The following is a 15,320-nucleotide window of genomic DNA, read 5'->3' as shown; positions in this document are numbered from 1 at the left end:
TTTAATTACTAAATATTACATTACGTAGTTTTCAAGCAATTTAGAATTAGCAAATATATTGTTAATATTGCTGTCAAACTAGTCCATTTCATCAGACATAGGTGTTAAGATACACATTTTTAAAATGTCAACTTTTTTGTTATTATAGTTAAAGTGTTTTGTGAAACATGAATAATATCCATATAAAATGAACTAAATATGCAAATCATAGCTAGAAATGTTACAGTAAAAATTATTATACCAGAGGAGTAGAATGAAATTTCCCAAACTTCATACAAAAAACTCAGAAATAAATACTATTTTGAAAGAGATAAGAAAACAGTCTTTGCTGCATTTTAAACTGTTGAGAGGAATTAAACATAAAATACATCTATTTTATTTAGCATGTTGATTTAGTTTCAAATGCCTTTGTATATGAAAGTCCTCAAGTAAAAATTCTGGTTTTTTTAAAAATACAGATATGTGCATGTACCATGGCTTATTTCAACCAATAAAAGAGAATTGTAATGCTTGAGGGTTCTACTTGGAATACCAATGTTCTGATTTTCTGAAGAGCATTGAAGAGAATTGTTAGGATTCGCTAGTAGAGATTGAGATATAATTGCTTGCCTAAAGCAACATCATTTTGATACATCACCCGAATACCAATGAGGAAAAACAATAGGGAATAAAGGTGACAACTGAATCCTAGAAACATGAATATTGAGGGGAGAGGTTAAGATATTGTAGGCAAACATTCAGAAGATGAGACCAAATGGTTCAGGAATTGATACCTTTTTATAAAATTTTTCTTGGGAATCTTTGATTTATATATTTTTTTCAATAATTGTACTGTAGAAATTCTACAGAAAACATAATTTCCCAATTGCTGCTGAAGACATTTATGGCCCAAGGATCAATACAAGAAAATGTTGGTTCTGCCAGAATAATTAAATAGTAGCATCTCCTTATTTTTCTTCTTTCTTGATGTAACTTACTCATTTTTGAAAATAATTTAATAATGTGTGGAGAATGGTTCATTTGAATTCTAAATCCTTTACATATTCAAAAGTTTTGAAACAGACAGAAAAAATGTTGGCTCTTTGGGAAATTGACAAAATTTCTGATAATATTTATAACAATATTTTGTAAAAATTATAAGGAGTGATCCTATTATCTTGTCTTAAACTTCAGTGATTTTGCTCATATTTATCTAGCTGTTCATATTAAATCCCTTTTTAAATGCTTCCTTTGATATTTGACTAGCTTTTTTATGGGCACTTCAGACACATTTGATTGCAAGGCAAATAGTTTGCATCCCATGAGGGCTAGAGTATCATCAGTGATAGAGATAGATTCTCTCTTACAGCACATGGTTACAGAATTATTTACTTTTACTTAAGAGTTCTAGAATGGAAACCCAGTATTAAATGCATAATACAATGGCCAAGCGAAGCTCACCTTATTTTTCAGCTTTCATTTTTGACATTTCCCAAAAATACAGGGTCTGAGAACCATATAGAACAATTTAGTTTGATTTGTTTTAGTTTCTAGTTGCAACTAATTAAATCTGCTCATTACTGTTAAACTATTCTACATGATTTATAATTGATTTATATTAATTTTGTCACCTTCAAAGGAAGAAAATGAAGAGTTGTGCACAGGGGTTGCATATAATAGTAAGCCATAATTATAATTTAGGTGTATGACCAAGAATTTGTGCAGTGCAAGCGTCCACCCTTCAATGTTTTTCTTTCTGAAAGAAAAATGCAGCCAATAATAGCAGTAAAGCAGGAATAAGTATAATTTTAAACTGTTAAACTATTCTACATGATTTATAATTGATTTATATTAATTTTGTCACCTTCAAAGGAAGAAAATGAAGAGATGTGCACAGGGGTTGCATATAATAGTAAGCCATAATTATAATTTAGGTGTATGACCAAGAATTTGTGCAGTGCAAGCGTCCACCCTTCAATGTTTTTCTTTCTGAAAGAAAAATGCAGCCAATAATAGCAATAAAGCAGGAATAAGTATAATTTTAGCCGCTATTATGGTTATGTTCATAATAGTGGTAAGTTTATACTGAGTCTTCCATATTAACCAAGCTCCCTCCCTTTCAGAATAGACACTGTATTATGGCTTAGCATAATGTATGAACGTAGCATAATGTATTGTGGCTTAAAATTAATTGTAGGTAGTTTCTAAATAAGCCTACTTCATGCTAGTATTGTTTTTGTGGTTTGTTTAGCAAAACTAGGTTTATTTTAAATCAGATTCTGATTGCTATTTCAGTGAAACTGAAGTTTTTATTGTTACCCAAAGCTATTTTGAAATCCTGGCACCCTGCATTGGATCACTCCACAACCATATATTATAGGTTATATATAATATATGTACATAACCATATATTATAGTTGATTAAGTGTGAATGCAACTATTAGCATTCAACTTTAAAGTTTGAGGTTGTAACATTATGGCTAGAAATATTCTGGTAGTAAAACTTACATGTTGAGCAGATTATATGATGTTTGTTTTATTTGTATCAAAATTACCAAGACAGTAAATATATCAATTTATGAAAAATGCTGCAAGGTCTAATACAGTGTCTTGGTATGTTGCAGTGGAACTGGCACTTTTGTTACTTGAGATTTATGATTACAAAATCAACACCAAATATATTCTTGCACATTAAATTCTACTATAACTCCGCAATTATTATTAGGGATAGTTTGTTTTAGGATTAGGCAACCTTTGGTCCTCAGAACACTTTCAAAAGCTGATACTGAAAAATTATTCTGAATGAATTAGAAGGATATTTTTTCAATATGTGGGGATGATTAAATACATTTAGTTTTTTGTCCTGACACATTTCTTTATCCTTTCCCATCCATTTTTTGTATAATCCTGTGCACTCCACTCAAACTAAATGTGATTTAGATTGTATAAAATTGCAGACCCTTTTTTAAACTGGACTTTATTGTAATCAAAAAACATTGATGCAAAATAATGATTTAATTCTACAAAATGGACTTGAATACTCATTTATTCAGTGTTTACATGTTCACTTAGAGGGAGCAATATGTTTAAAGACTGGTATTTGTGTGGCAGAATTTTTGTGAAGAGCCTAGCAATTAAAGCTCTGAGAGAAAAATCTATATAAACCTATATATAATTTTTTTATTGGACTTCCTTATTTCAGCAGTATTTGACTGCCTTTGTTGACATATTCTTCTGCGTCTTTATCAACTTAACTATCACTATTTTTAAAAAAGTGACTGCTTTTTTCCCCTTTGGCTATTGCAAAGAACCTTTTTTAACCACCCTTGGCTTGGTCCTGAGTTTACAAACGTAGTTAATTAGTACCTATATTTTGAGGTTATTTACTTTTTTATTAAAAAAAGATTTAAATTTATATGACACCTATCTCATGGTCAAGCGACTCTATTCAATTTTATCTGATTATAGGAAAACATGCACCCCAAATCCATAATTTACTGTATAAAATCTAAATACATATCCAGATTTAATATATATATTAGCATAAAAAGTATACTGCATTAATTTAGTACATTATATGTAGAATATAAGGTAAACCTGACTGAATGATTTTCATAAATTCTTTTTTTTTTTTTAAAAAAAGATCAAGCTCCCTTTTTCCCCTAGGGATAGCATCCGTATTCACTGTCGGTTGTAAAATACCCTGGTAGGTAGCTGCTAAGTGGAATGATGACATTCTTATTATTTAGTTGAATTTTTTGCATGCAACATTGAATTCCGTGTTTTGTATGTAAAAGCATCCATTTCCATCTACTGGAGAAAAATTGAATGACATCCTTATTGGTTAGAGAACAAAAGTGATCTGCATTTATGCAATAATTTTTCTAAGAGCTTAATGTATTTCACATACACAATTTCTTACTATCAAGCTATTCTTGGAAAGTATCTGGCTGTCTCAGATAAATACTTTGTTGTCAGGTAAAGTATTTCATTCTAAGGGTATGATTATTTAAATCAGCTTTCCCATATATTTTACCCTCTATGATAAGGTCTGCCCCAGTCCTCCTATCTTTCTGCAAGAGCCTAAAGATTTGGCTCTTCTGGTTGGCCTAGGGACCAAATAGGAGAGGTCCATGCTGCAGGTGGCTATTGATTGATGGCAGATTCCACCTCCCCCCACCCTTGCTCTGCTATCTACCTCCCGTCTTTTTGGATATCGTATTGACTTATTTTGTACCTTTCACTGTTTATTTTATTTTATTTATGTATATATTATATTTATTTTATTGTTCTACTATTTTACTTTTGTTTACATGCCTTTCATTTTCTTCCCCCTGGCAAGATAGCTGGCAAATAAATGAAACAAACCAACCAATATTGTTTCATAGATTTACCAAACAATCAAAAGCCATGTTAAATAGAGTTTACCTAAATGCTTCATTCTAAAAATCAGAGCTTGCATCTCTCTGTTGCTTGTGAAATCTTACATACTTTCCTTTTTAAAATATTGTTACGGAATATTTTTACAAAATAATTTTGAGATTATCTATGTTTTGTTTTCCTTTTGTTGTTTCCAATGTTGCTGTTTTGGGATTATTTCTTCCTTAGCCCAACCCTACTCCATAAAACGGAAGAACAAAAGAAAGTTTATTTATTTATTTAACTTATCAAATTGATATGGCTGCCCATCTCACAAGAAGTGAATCTGGGCAGCATGCAGCAAAAAAATAATAAAAAAATCAAACACATTCATATCAAAAAGTGTTTGTAAAAAGCACACAGATTCAATCAGCAATACAACCACCTTAAAGTCTGTTTAATTATTATTATATTATTATTTAATAACTATAAGTGAAATCTTAAAGAAAATGTGATCATTTTTTCACAGAATGGGGCAGTTTGATATCACCGCCCTGAGTCCTTCGGGAGAAGGGCGGTATATAAATTTAATAAAATAAATAAATAAATCAAATATACTTAGTTGAAAAATGTTCTTAATTTAGGCAGAAAAAGCTTCCTTAAACATTAAAGGTAAAAGCACATTATAATAAGAACACATTATAATAATTTTCTGGAATTCTGGCTTATGTGTGGATGGCCTGTGTGTCGTGTACTGCTGAACTATTCCAGTTAGCATTTCCTATCAGTAGGAATTGCTGAACAAACCCAGATGGTTCTTGTCACTTGCTTAGTATTATGCACAAATAAGGAGCTTTGTTTCATTCCTAGCCAACTAGAACTGTGAGTCATGGCTATTTATCTGAATATTTTATTAGATTACTCATCTTTTCACTAGAGTTTAAAGCAGCACACAAAGAACTCCTTCATTTTTTTCTGTATAGCAACAACTCTGAGGTGGATTCCCTAAAAGGGATAATATCAGGTACAAAGTAATTTAGAGTACTGAAGCTAGACTGGAACCTGGAGCTTTCTGATCCTAATCCCAGCTCTTTCACTATACTGGCACTCAGTGATTTTTCTTAGAGTACAGGAAAAAAGCAAACCAGAATTCATGTTTAGTTACTTAAATGTTTTTGGATCCTTTTTTAATATTTCTGCAAAATAGTGACCTAAAATGTGGTCTGTTCTCCACACAAGTTCTAAAGTAGTTAAAGAGAACCCAATTAAATTAATGAGTCAAAAACATTATACTTGTTCCTTTATTTATTGAGGAAAATAATAAAAAACTAAATATTTGCATATGGCAAAAGTATGTGAACCTTTGCTTTCATTAACTGGTGTTCCCCTTTGAGCAATATAATGACTGCAATTGAACTGTCTGGTTTGACACTGCAACCAAACAAGACAGACACAGACTTCAACAGATAGTTGAACTGCAGAAAAAAAAATTGCCTTCCATTGAGGACCTGTATACTGCACAAGTAAGAAAGAGGGCTGTGGAAATATCTACAGACCCCTCACATCCTGGACACAAACTGTTTAAACTGCTTCCCTCGAGATGACGCTGTAGAGCATTGCTCGCCAGAATAACTAGACACAAGGACAGTTCCCCCCCCCCATGCCATCACTCTGCCAAACAACTACTGTAATTCCTACAACGCTGTCAAACTACCTAGTAAGGCTGTATTACTACTATTCTCATCTTTTCTATTACCTATCTCCTTATCTTCTTATGACTAACTTTGTTTCTTGTATCTTATGATTTATATTAATAGTTTTATTTAGTATACTAGTATGATTTATGTTGTTTGCTTCTTTAGCATCCTATAACTATCAGGATGCTATGACTAAGTGTTGTATCTTATGATTTATGATGAATGTATTTTTATGCTGATTATGAACATGATTTATCACCTGTTGCTTGTGTGTACACTGAGATCTTATGCACCAGAGACAAATTCCTTGTGTGTCCAATCACCAGGACCAGATGGATTACATCCCAAAGTTCTCAAGGAACTGGCAGACGTGATCTCAGAACCACTGAACTATATTTTTCATAATTCCTGGAGCACTGGGGAACTACCAGAGGACTGGAAGAGGGCTGATGTTCCCATATTCAAAAAAGGGGAAAAAATAGATCCAGGAAACTACAGACCTATCAGCCTGACCTCAATACCTGGGAAGATTCTGGAAAAGATAATCAAACAACAAATCAGCGAACACCTTGATGCAAACAAAGTCATCACTAAAAGTCAACATGGGTTTGTCAAAAACAGATCATGCCAGACAAATCTTATTACATTCTTTGACCAAGTGACAAAATTAGTGGACCAGAGGAATGCTGTAGATATAATTTACTTGGACTTCAGTAAGGCATTTGATAAAGTGGATCACAACCTACTACTTGATAAGATAGAAAAATGTGGGTTAGACAGCATCACCACCAGATGGATTCGTAGCTGGCTGACAGGCCGTACTCAGCGTGTGGTCCTCAATGGAACTGCATCTACATGGAAAGAAGTGTGTAGTGGGGTGCCCCAGGGCTCTGTTCTGGGCCCAGCGCTCTTCAATATTTTCATTAACGACTTGGATGAGGGGATAGATTGGGAACTCATCAAATTTGCAGATGACACCAAGCTGGCAGGAATAGCCAATACTCCAGAAGATAGGCTTAAGATACAGAAGGATCTGGACAGACTCGAACACTGGGCACTATCTAACAAAATGAAATTCAATGGTGAAAAAAGTAAGGTTCTACATTTAGGCAGGAAAAATCAAACGAACAGGTATAGTATAGGTGGTACCTTGCTCAATAGTAGTAACTGTGAGAGGGATCTCGGTGTCCTAGTAGACAATCACTTAAATATGAGCCAGCAGTGTGCTGCAGCTGCCAGAAAAGCCAACAGAGTGCTAGGCTGCATTAACAGAGGGATAGAATCAATATCAAGTGAAGTACTAATACCACTTTACAATGCTTTGGTAAGGCCACACCTGGAATACTGCATCCAGTTTTGGTCACCACAATGTAAAAAAGATGTCGAGACTCTAGAAAGGGTACAGAGAAGAGCAACAAAGATGATTAGGGGGCTGGAGGCCAAAACATATAGGGAACGGTTGCTGGAATTGGGTATGTGTAGTTTAACGAAGAGAAGAGTGAGGGGTGACGTGATAGCAGTGTTCCAATATCTCAGGGGCTACCACAAAGAAGAGGGAGTCAAGCTATTCTCCAAAGCACCTGAAAGCAGGACAAGAAGCAACGGATGGAAACTAGTCAAGGAGAGAAGCAACCTAGAACTAAGGAGAAACTTCCTGACAGTTAGAACAATTAACCAGTGGAACAACCTGCCTCCAGAGGTGGTGAATGCTCCAACACAGGAGGTTTTTAAGAAGAGACTGGACAGCCATTTGCCTGAAATGGTATAAGGTTTCCTGCCTGAGCAGGGGGTTGGACTAGATGACCTCCAAGGTCCCTTCCAACTTCTTCTTCTTCTTCTTCTTCTTCTTCTTCTTCTTCTTCTTCTTCTTCTTCTTCTTCTTCTTCTTCTTCTTCTTCTTCTTCTTCTTCTTCTTATTATTATTATTATTATTATTATTATTATTATTATTATTATAAATATAAATGTAATAAAAAATAAATTATTATTGTTATTGTTATTATTATTGTTGTTGTTGTTGTTGTTGTTGTTATTATTATTATTATTATTATTATTATTATTATTATTATTATTATTATTTGACCAATAAAGAATTCTTCTATGTTTCTGGTACCTATTGATCACTTCTACACATCAGCTTGGAGGAATTGTAGCCCATTCCTCCTTAAAGATTACCCACTTTGTCCTTTCACAACATTTCTTAAGATTTATATCAGGACTTTGACTTGGCTATTCTAAAACATTAATTTTCTTCTGTTTTAACTGTACTTTGATCACAGGACATGAGTTTTGAGTTGTGATCTACTTTCTCTTTAGCTTCAGTTTACAAACAGATACCCTAAAATTTTCCTGTAGAATTTGCTAGCAAGATTCAGAATACATAGTTCCATTAATGATAGCAAGCTGTCCTAGTCCAGAGATAGTAAAGCAAGCCCAAACCATAATTCTGCCATCATAACATTTCACAGATGGAATAAGATTCTTTTGCTGGAATGCCTTTTCCCAAACATAACATTTTTTTGTTTATTCAAGCTCAAAAGTGCTATTTTAGTCTCAGCCACCCACAGAACACTCTTCCAATAACCTTCTGGCTTATTCCCATGATCTTTCTCAAAGTGTTGATAAGCAATAAAGTTCTTTTTTTGGAGAGTAGTGGCTTTCTTCTTGCCACCTTAAAAATATGAACTGCATGTAATTTAAAACTCTTTAATTGGTCATTATGTACTCATTGATATACTATATTTATTCTATACAAGCTTGTGCTTATACTTGTCACCGGGTACTCACATATATAGCCCCACCATCTTGTTATTAATAAACACACACATATACACACAGAGCAACCTGTTGAGCACAAAATTGAGACAGTCAAATAATATGCATACTTAGGAGGAGTAGCTATTTAAAATATTTGAACACAACACTGAATTGCAGAGCTATACTCAAACTCTTAGTAACCTCAATACTTCAAAGAAAAATAATCATACATCTTCACTCCGTACAAAGATGAGTGTTTATGACCTTTGTGGAGTGGGGTGCAGAATGCCATTGGTAATCTTTCCCTGTTGCATGTAAAGATAAGTTCCTTTTAACCAACTATATTTTCATAAGATTCTAAGTGGTTATTCAGATGTGAATAACCAAGGCTTTTTATAGATGTGGAAAGCAGATACTAGTATTTCTTTAAATGCATTGTTATAGGTGGTGCTACTTATATAAAATACCATATGCTGCCAAAACGAATTTGAGACATGATTAACTGAATTCCATTTCATGAAGTGAAGTCTGTACTGCCTTATTTAACATTGCTGTTTTTCTTTCTTGTAGTTCAAAAACACAGTGACTACCAAGTATTCTTCTATTTGTGGATTGTCTTCTACTTCATTAGTTCCTGCTATACTCTTATCTGGGACTTGAAGATGGACTGGGGTCTTTTTGACAAGAACGCTGGTGAAAATACTTTCCTCCGTGAAGAGATTGTATACCCACAAAAAGTGTGTATATGGACAGTGTTTATTTGGAAATACTTATGGGTGACTGCAACTGTTAAGTGTGCATGCTGAAGAAGGCTTCTGCTATTAATTTCTGTTTTAAAATGTGTTTTGAAAGAGAACTAATTAAACTGAATTATTGTTGGAGGATCAAAAATAAGTAAGAATTAGTTCAGAAAGAGATTTGTTTTAATTTTTCTTCCATCAGCTTAGCAGCTATTTATTTCCTCTTTCATTTTCTCTGTTTCTGTCTCTCAAACATGCAGACATTTTCCCTCGTCATCTCCTCCCATCCCCACTTCTTAGTGGTATAAAGCAGTAACCTGGTGCTCTGGAGATGATCCTAGGTTTGTTTGAACTGATGGGAGCATGTCTGGAATCTAATAATTGGTTAAGTTGTAATTTGGCAAAAAAAAGGATGTATAATATGCAGAAACCTTTATGAGCAAGAGACAGCAAGACTTTCAAGGCATCAAGATGTTTATGTTAGGTACCAACATAAAATGAAAGTACACTGTATTTCTTACAGTTATATTACTGTCCAGCAGAAAAACGCACAATAGAACCAAAAAATTAAAATGACTGTTGTCTTTGGTTAATAGATTTTTATTGCAAGTACTGTAGTAGATTGTAAAGTACAAGTAAGTTATGATATGTTATGGCTCGAAAGGTCTATAGTTCCTTGATAACAGGATATGGATAGTCCTTGACTTACAACCATTCATTTAGAGACCATTTGAAATTACAACAATACTTTAAAAATGACTTATAACCATTTTCACACTTATGACTATTGCAGCATCTCTGCAGTCATGTGATCAAAATTCAGACGCTTGGCAACTGACTCAAATTTCTGATGGTTGCAGTGACCCGGAATCATGTGATTACCTTTTGTGATCTTTTGACCAGCAAAGTCAATGGGGAAGCCAGATTCACTTAACAAACATGTTACTAGCTTAACAACTGCAGAGACAACAACTGTAGCAAGAAAGATCATAAAATGGGGCAACTCACTTAGCCACTGTCTTGCTTAGCAATGGAAATTTTGGGCGTAGTTGTGGTTGTAAGTCAAAGACTACCTGTATTAAGAAAATATTATCAAATTCATTTACTGGCAAACTATCAGAAATGTAATTGTTGCTGCCCTTTTAGATTTGTGTAATGTTTATCCCTCAACCAGTCAACAGATAGAAATTTACCTCACCTCCTGTGATACTGTATTTATATCCATATAAAAGATAATGACCGATTGACTGCAAAGGTAGAATTTGCAAATGAAGAACTGGATATCTCTATTTGTAGATATTTATTTGGAGGTTGATTTAGTGGATATTATTCTTTGATGTTACAGCTGGATGTTTTGTCTGTTTAACAGGCCTATTACTACTGTGCCATTGTAGAGGATGTGATTCTGCGTTTTGCGTGGACTATCCAGATTTCTCTGACTACCATGGAAATTCACCCTTTTGCTGGTGACATCATTGCTACTGTATTTGCACCACTAGAGGTTTTCCGGTAAGATGCACTGCACAAACAGCATAGTTACTGAGCTTTGGAAGGCCTATTTGCAAATAATTATGACTGCATTTATCTCCTATAATAAATGTTTTATTCTCTCTCTGCATCTGTAAATCAGCACACTCAGATGAACAATACTTGCAGAATTCAAAAAAGTATTTATGCAGCATTTAAAAATGTAAACAGAAAATGCATACCCAAAAACTGGATATGGTCTTGAGCAATCAGGATTTGAAACTTCCACATTTATAACTACCGTATTTTCTGGCATATAAGATGACTTTTTAACCCATGAAAATCTTCTCAAAAGTCGGGGGTCGTCTTATACGCCCAGTCGTCTTATGCACCGGAAAATATGGGTACATAAATCAATTGAGCGCCCCCGTTCTTGCAAAGCAACTTCAAGCCTCCTTAGTCCATTCCCCCCTCCAACGTGACCCTCCCTTCCCACCCCCAAGAGCCTCTAAGCCCCTTCTCCTCCCCCTTTCAAACGCCAGACCCCAGGAGCGGCAGGAAGCCCCTCAACCTCACCCAAGCGGCATCTGAGCATAAGCAGAGCGTGCCCTGCTACCCACTATCTCTCCCGGCAGCCCGGACAGCAGTACTTGGCGGCCCTCGCCAGCCGGCCTCACCATGGCCGCCCCAAGCCCGGCTCTCCAGCACATCTTCCGGGCCCACCTGGCCAACCACCTCCCGGGCGGGGCTTGGCTCCAGACGCAGCGGTTGCTCCGTCTGCAAATGCGCTCTCAAAGCCGGATTGCGCTCGGCTGTGCAGGCTGCCGAAAGGCAGGGACTCGGAGTTCCTGCGGTGGTTGCGGCTTCTGGCATGCCGTTTGCAGAGTCTGGCCTGGAAGAGCGCGTCATGTGAACGCAGCTCTTGCGTGTATTCCAAAGGGTGGGTGGAAGGAAAAGCCCCTTTGGGCTTCAAAGGGCAGCTTTGCACCATCTGCATCAGACGGGGCTGAATCGGGCTTGTGTTGCAGCCGGATTTAGCCGGAGGATATAACATACAAAGAACAGTTGCTGGAATTGGGTATGTCTAGTCAAGAGGTAGGCAACCTTGGTTCTTTTATGGATCGTGGACTTCAACTCCCAGAATTCCTGAGCCAGCCAGGAATTCTGGGAGTTGAAGTCCACATAGCCGTGTTCCAATATCTCAGGGGCTGCCCCAAAGAAGAGGAAGTCAAGCTATTCTCCAAAGCACCACAAGGCTGGACAAGAAGCAACGGATGGAAACTAACCAAAGAGAGAAGCAACCTGGAACTAAGGAGAAACTTCCTGACAGTCAGAACAATTAACCAGTGGAACAACCTGCCTTCAGAAGTGGTGAATGCTCCAGCACTGGAAGTTTTTAAGAAGAGACTGGACAGTCATTTATGTGAAATGGTATAGGGTTTCCGGTGTATAAGACGACTTTTTAACCCATGAAAATCTTCTCAAAAGTCGGGGGTCGTCTTATACGCCCAGTCGTCCTATACGCCGGAAAATACGGTATTAGAAATATCCCAGAAGCTAATTAATACAATTCCATGTTATTTTTAGCACGGGTTATAAAATATCTATGAAAATGTAATTTTCATTTTACCACAGTTTGAGAATTTGGGTTTATCTGTTGGGGATCATACATAGTTTGAGTAAAGGGACTGGGCTTCAGTATCCAGTGAATACTCACATCTATTCATTATACTGAAATTTAGATCTTTTTTCCTCTCGTATTTGACCTGTTACATTTTTTGCTAGTCATATTAATGTATTTTCTTGGGGTTTTTTGTTTATTTTATTCTATTATTTCGCTTTCACTTTGTTTATACTTCCTTTTTATTTCTTTGTTTTTTATGATTTTGAGCTGCCTAGAGTAGCCCCATGGTGAGCTAGGTGGCAAATACATTATTTTTTATTATTATTATTATTATTATTATTATTATTATTATTATTATTATTATTATTATTATTATTTTAAAAAGGCTGTCAAGCAATTTACATATACTATTGATTAGTCAGTTGGAAAATTATTGCAAATGTTCTCTGGCCTTAGTTTTCTTCTTTATCATTCCTTTGGGGAGAAGGAGAAAATTGATTTTCCTTGTAAAATACATTTATGCATTAGTCTTAGTCTACATTAATAGCTTCAGATCTTTGGTTTATTTGCTTATTATCCTCCACTTTGCAGGCGGTTTGTGTGGAATTTCTTCCGATTAGAGAATGAGCATCTGAATAACTGTGGTGAATTCCGAGCTGTCCGGGACATTTCAGTGGCACCGCTGAATGCAGATGATCAGACCCTGCTTGAACAGATGATGGACCAGGAAGATGGTGTCCGAAACCGCCAGAAAAACAGAGTTTGGAAGCGTAGCCACAGTGTGTCCTTGCACAGACCAGGTCTTGCTTCACAGTATGTGTCATACAATAGTTCAATGAGTTTCTTATTTGATTAGAAGAGCTGTTCTCCATGTGTGACCCTTCTGATATTCGTGAGACTGCAATTTCCAGAATTCCTACCTGGAATGACCAAAGAGAGTGCTGAATTTTCTGAAGGGCATAAAATTGGGAGAGGCTAAATTAGACTTAATAAATAAATCTAATATGGGAGAAGTAAAAGAAAGCTGGCCATTTTTTTTCTAATATATTTTACTACACATGAAGCTAGTTTACATTGCTTTCTGATACCCAACTTTCCTAAGGTTAAGAATTAGATATAATAATAATAATAATAATAATAATAATAATAATAATAATAATAATAATAATAATAATAATAATAATAATAATAATAATAATTTAATTTCTATACCGCCTTTCTCCCGAAGGACTCAGGGCGGTGTACAGGGCAAATACAATAAAAATACAATGTACAAAAGTTAAAAAATAATTAAATAATACAGCCCAATTCCAATAAAAAATTAATACAGTTAATATTAAAATACCCCAAACCCATCAGACCAGGCCGGCTTGTTCAAATAAGTATGTTTTTAGGTCACGTCGGAAGGAGCGAAGGTTGGGAGCCATCCGGAGCACAACCGGTATAGATGATAGATAGATAGATAGATAGATAGATAGATAGATAGATAGATAGATAGATAGATGATAGATAGATAGATAGATAGATAGATAGATAGATAGATAGATAGATAGATAGATAGATCTTTTCTTCCTTCAGCCTGATAAGCTAAACCCCTGAAATTCTCTTCAGAAAGGTTCAGGTGCTCCTATAAAAGGTAAGGAAGAAGTGACATCTCTAAAGAGGCAAGGAACAACAGGGAGGACAGAACAGTGGTGGGTGAGAGGAAAAGTACAAAAAACAGAAAGAAATATGGAGACAAGTAGAGTTTTGCTGTTCATTTAGGAGTTATGATTTAGATAAATTCATGCATGAGATGGTAGGTAGGTAGGTAGGTAGATAGATAGATAGATAGATAGATAGATAGATAGATAGATAGATAGATAGATAGATAGGTAGACAGACAGACAGACAGACAGACAGATAAACTTTATTGTCATTTTTACTGGGGGCACAATGGCACACATCAAAAATGAAATTTAGTTGCTTGCTTCAAAGTGTACACATACATAACACATTTAAACAAACTATATACAACGTGTATAGATGCATTTTCTTAATGCATTTTAATTAATATACAATATGTAATAATTTAATTAATTCACGTAGCCATAAGTTAAAATATCACCGGAGATAAATCTGATAAACTGGATTTTCTGTCATGTAGGCATACCCCTTACCCACAGGATTGTTGGCATTAGATATTGGTGTTTCAGAGAGTCTTAAATCTTTTTCTCTAAATCTTGTATTGTGCTGCCTTTTATCAATCTTTCCTCAAAAGATGCTATTCTTTTGTTGGGGTGGTTCATTCTCACCCTGTGTGCAGTATTTGCCAGGAGAAAGTCACCATTTTGGAAGATGGGGAACATCAACCTTGAAAATGTATTATGTCAAGGTGCTATCTATTCTTTGAAGTAATTGTGTCCTCGATTACAGACATAGGAAGGCCACATTTTTCTTGGAGCCCTACAGGTTCCAAGAAATGGAATATTTCTGGTAGATTGAACTTTATTCATAGGCAGTTGTTTTTTTCATTCAGGGCTGAAGGCATTCTGTCAAGGAGAAGAAATCTGTGGTTGATATAAAGATACTTAGAGTTGCATTAAGTTACTAAGTGAAGTTGACATTATTTTAGATATTAATTCAGTGCCTATTGAAAAGAGCAAAATATACCAAACTTTCTTAACTTCAAGAAGGCTAGAATTTGTGATAAGGATA

At 35.3% G+C, this 15,320-nt stretch overlaps 1 protein-coding gene across 1 annotated transcript in view; it reads left to right on the top strand.

Annotated features, from left to right (window-relative positions):
• Positions 1 to 15,320, top strand: part of XPR1 (xenotropic and polytropic retrovirus receptor 1) — a 101,890-nt gene that overhangs the window by 72,042 nt on the left and 14,528 nt on the right. The window contains exons 12-14 of the mRNA XM_083358508.1: positions 9,363 to 9,529; positions 10,902 to 11,041; positions 13,215 to 13,436. Of these exons, the coding sequence (XP_083214634.1) occupies positions 9,363 to 9,529; positions 10,902 to 11,041; positions 13,215 to 13,436 (529 nt within the window). The remainder of the gene's footprint in view (positions 1 to 9,362; positions 9,530 to 10,901; positions 11,042 to 13,214; positions 13,437 to 15,320) is intronic.

The sequence above is a fragment of the Vipera ursinii genome, assembly GCF_947247035.1.
Source record: "Vipera ursinii genome assembly, chromosome: 3".
NCBI lineage: Eukaryota > Metazoa > Chordata > Lepidosauria > Squamata > Viperidae > Vipera > Vipera ursinii.
The sequence above is the reverse complement of the archived record's forward strand: the minus strand, read 5'-3'. Positions and strand labels throughout refer to the sequence as shown.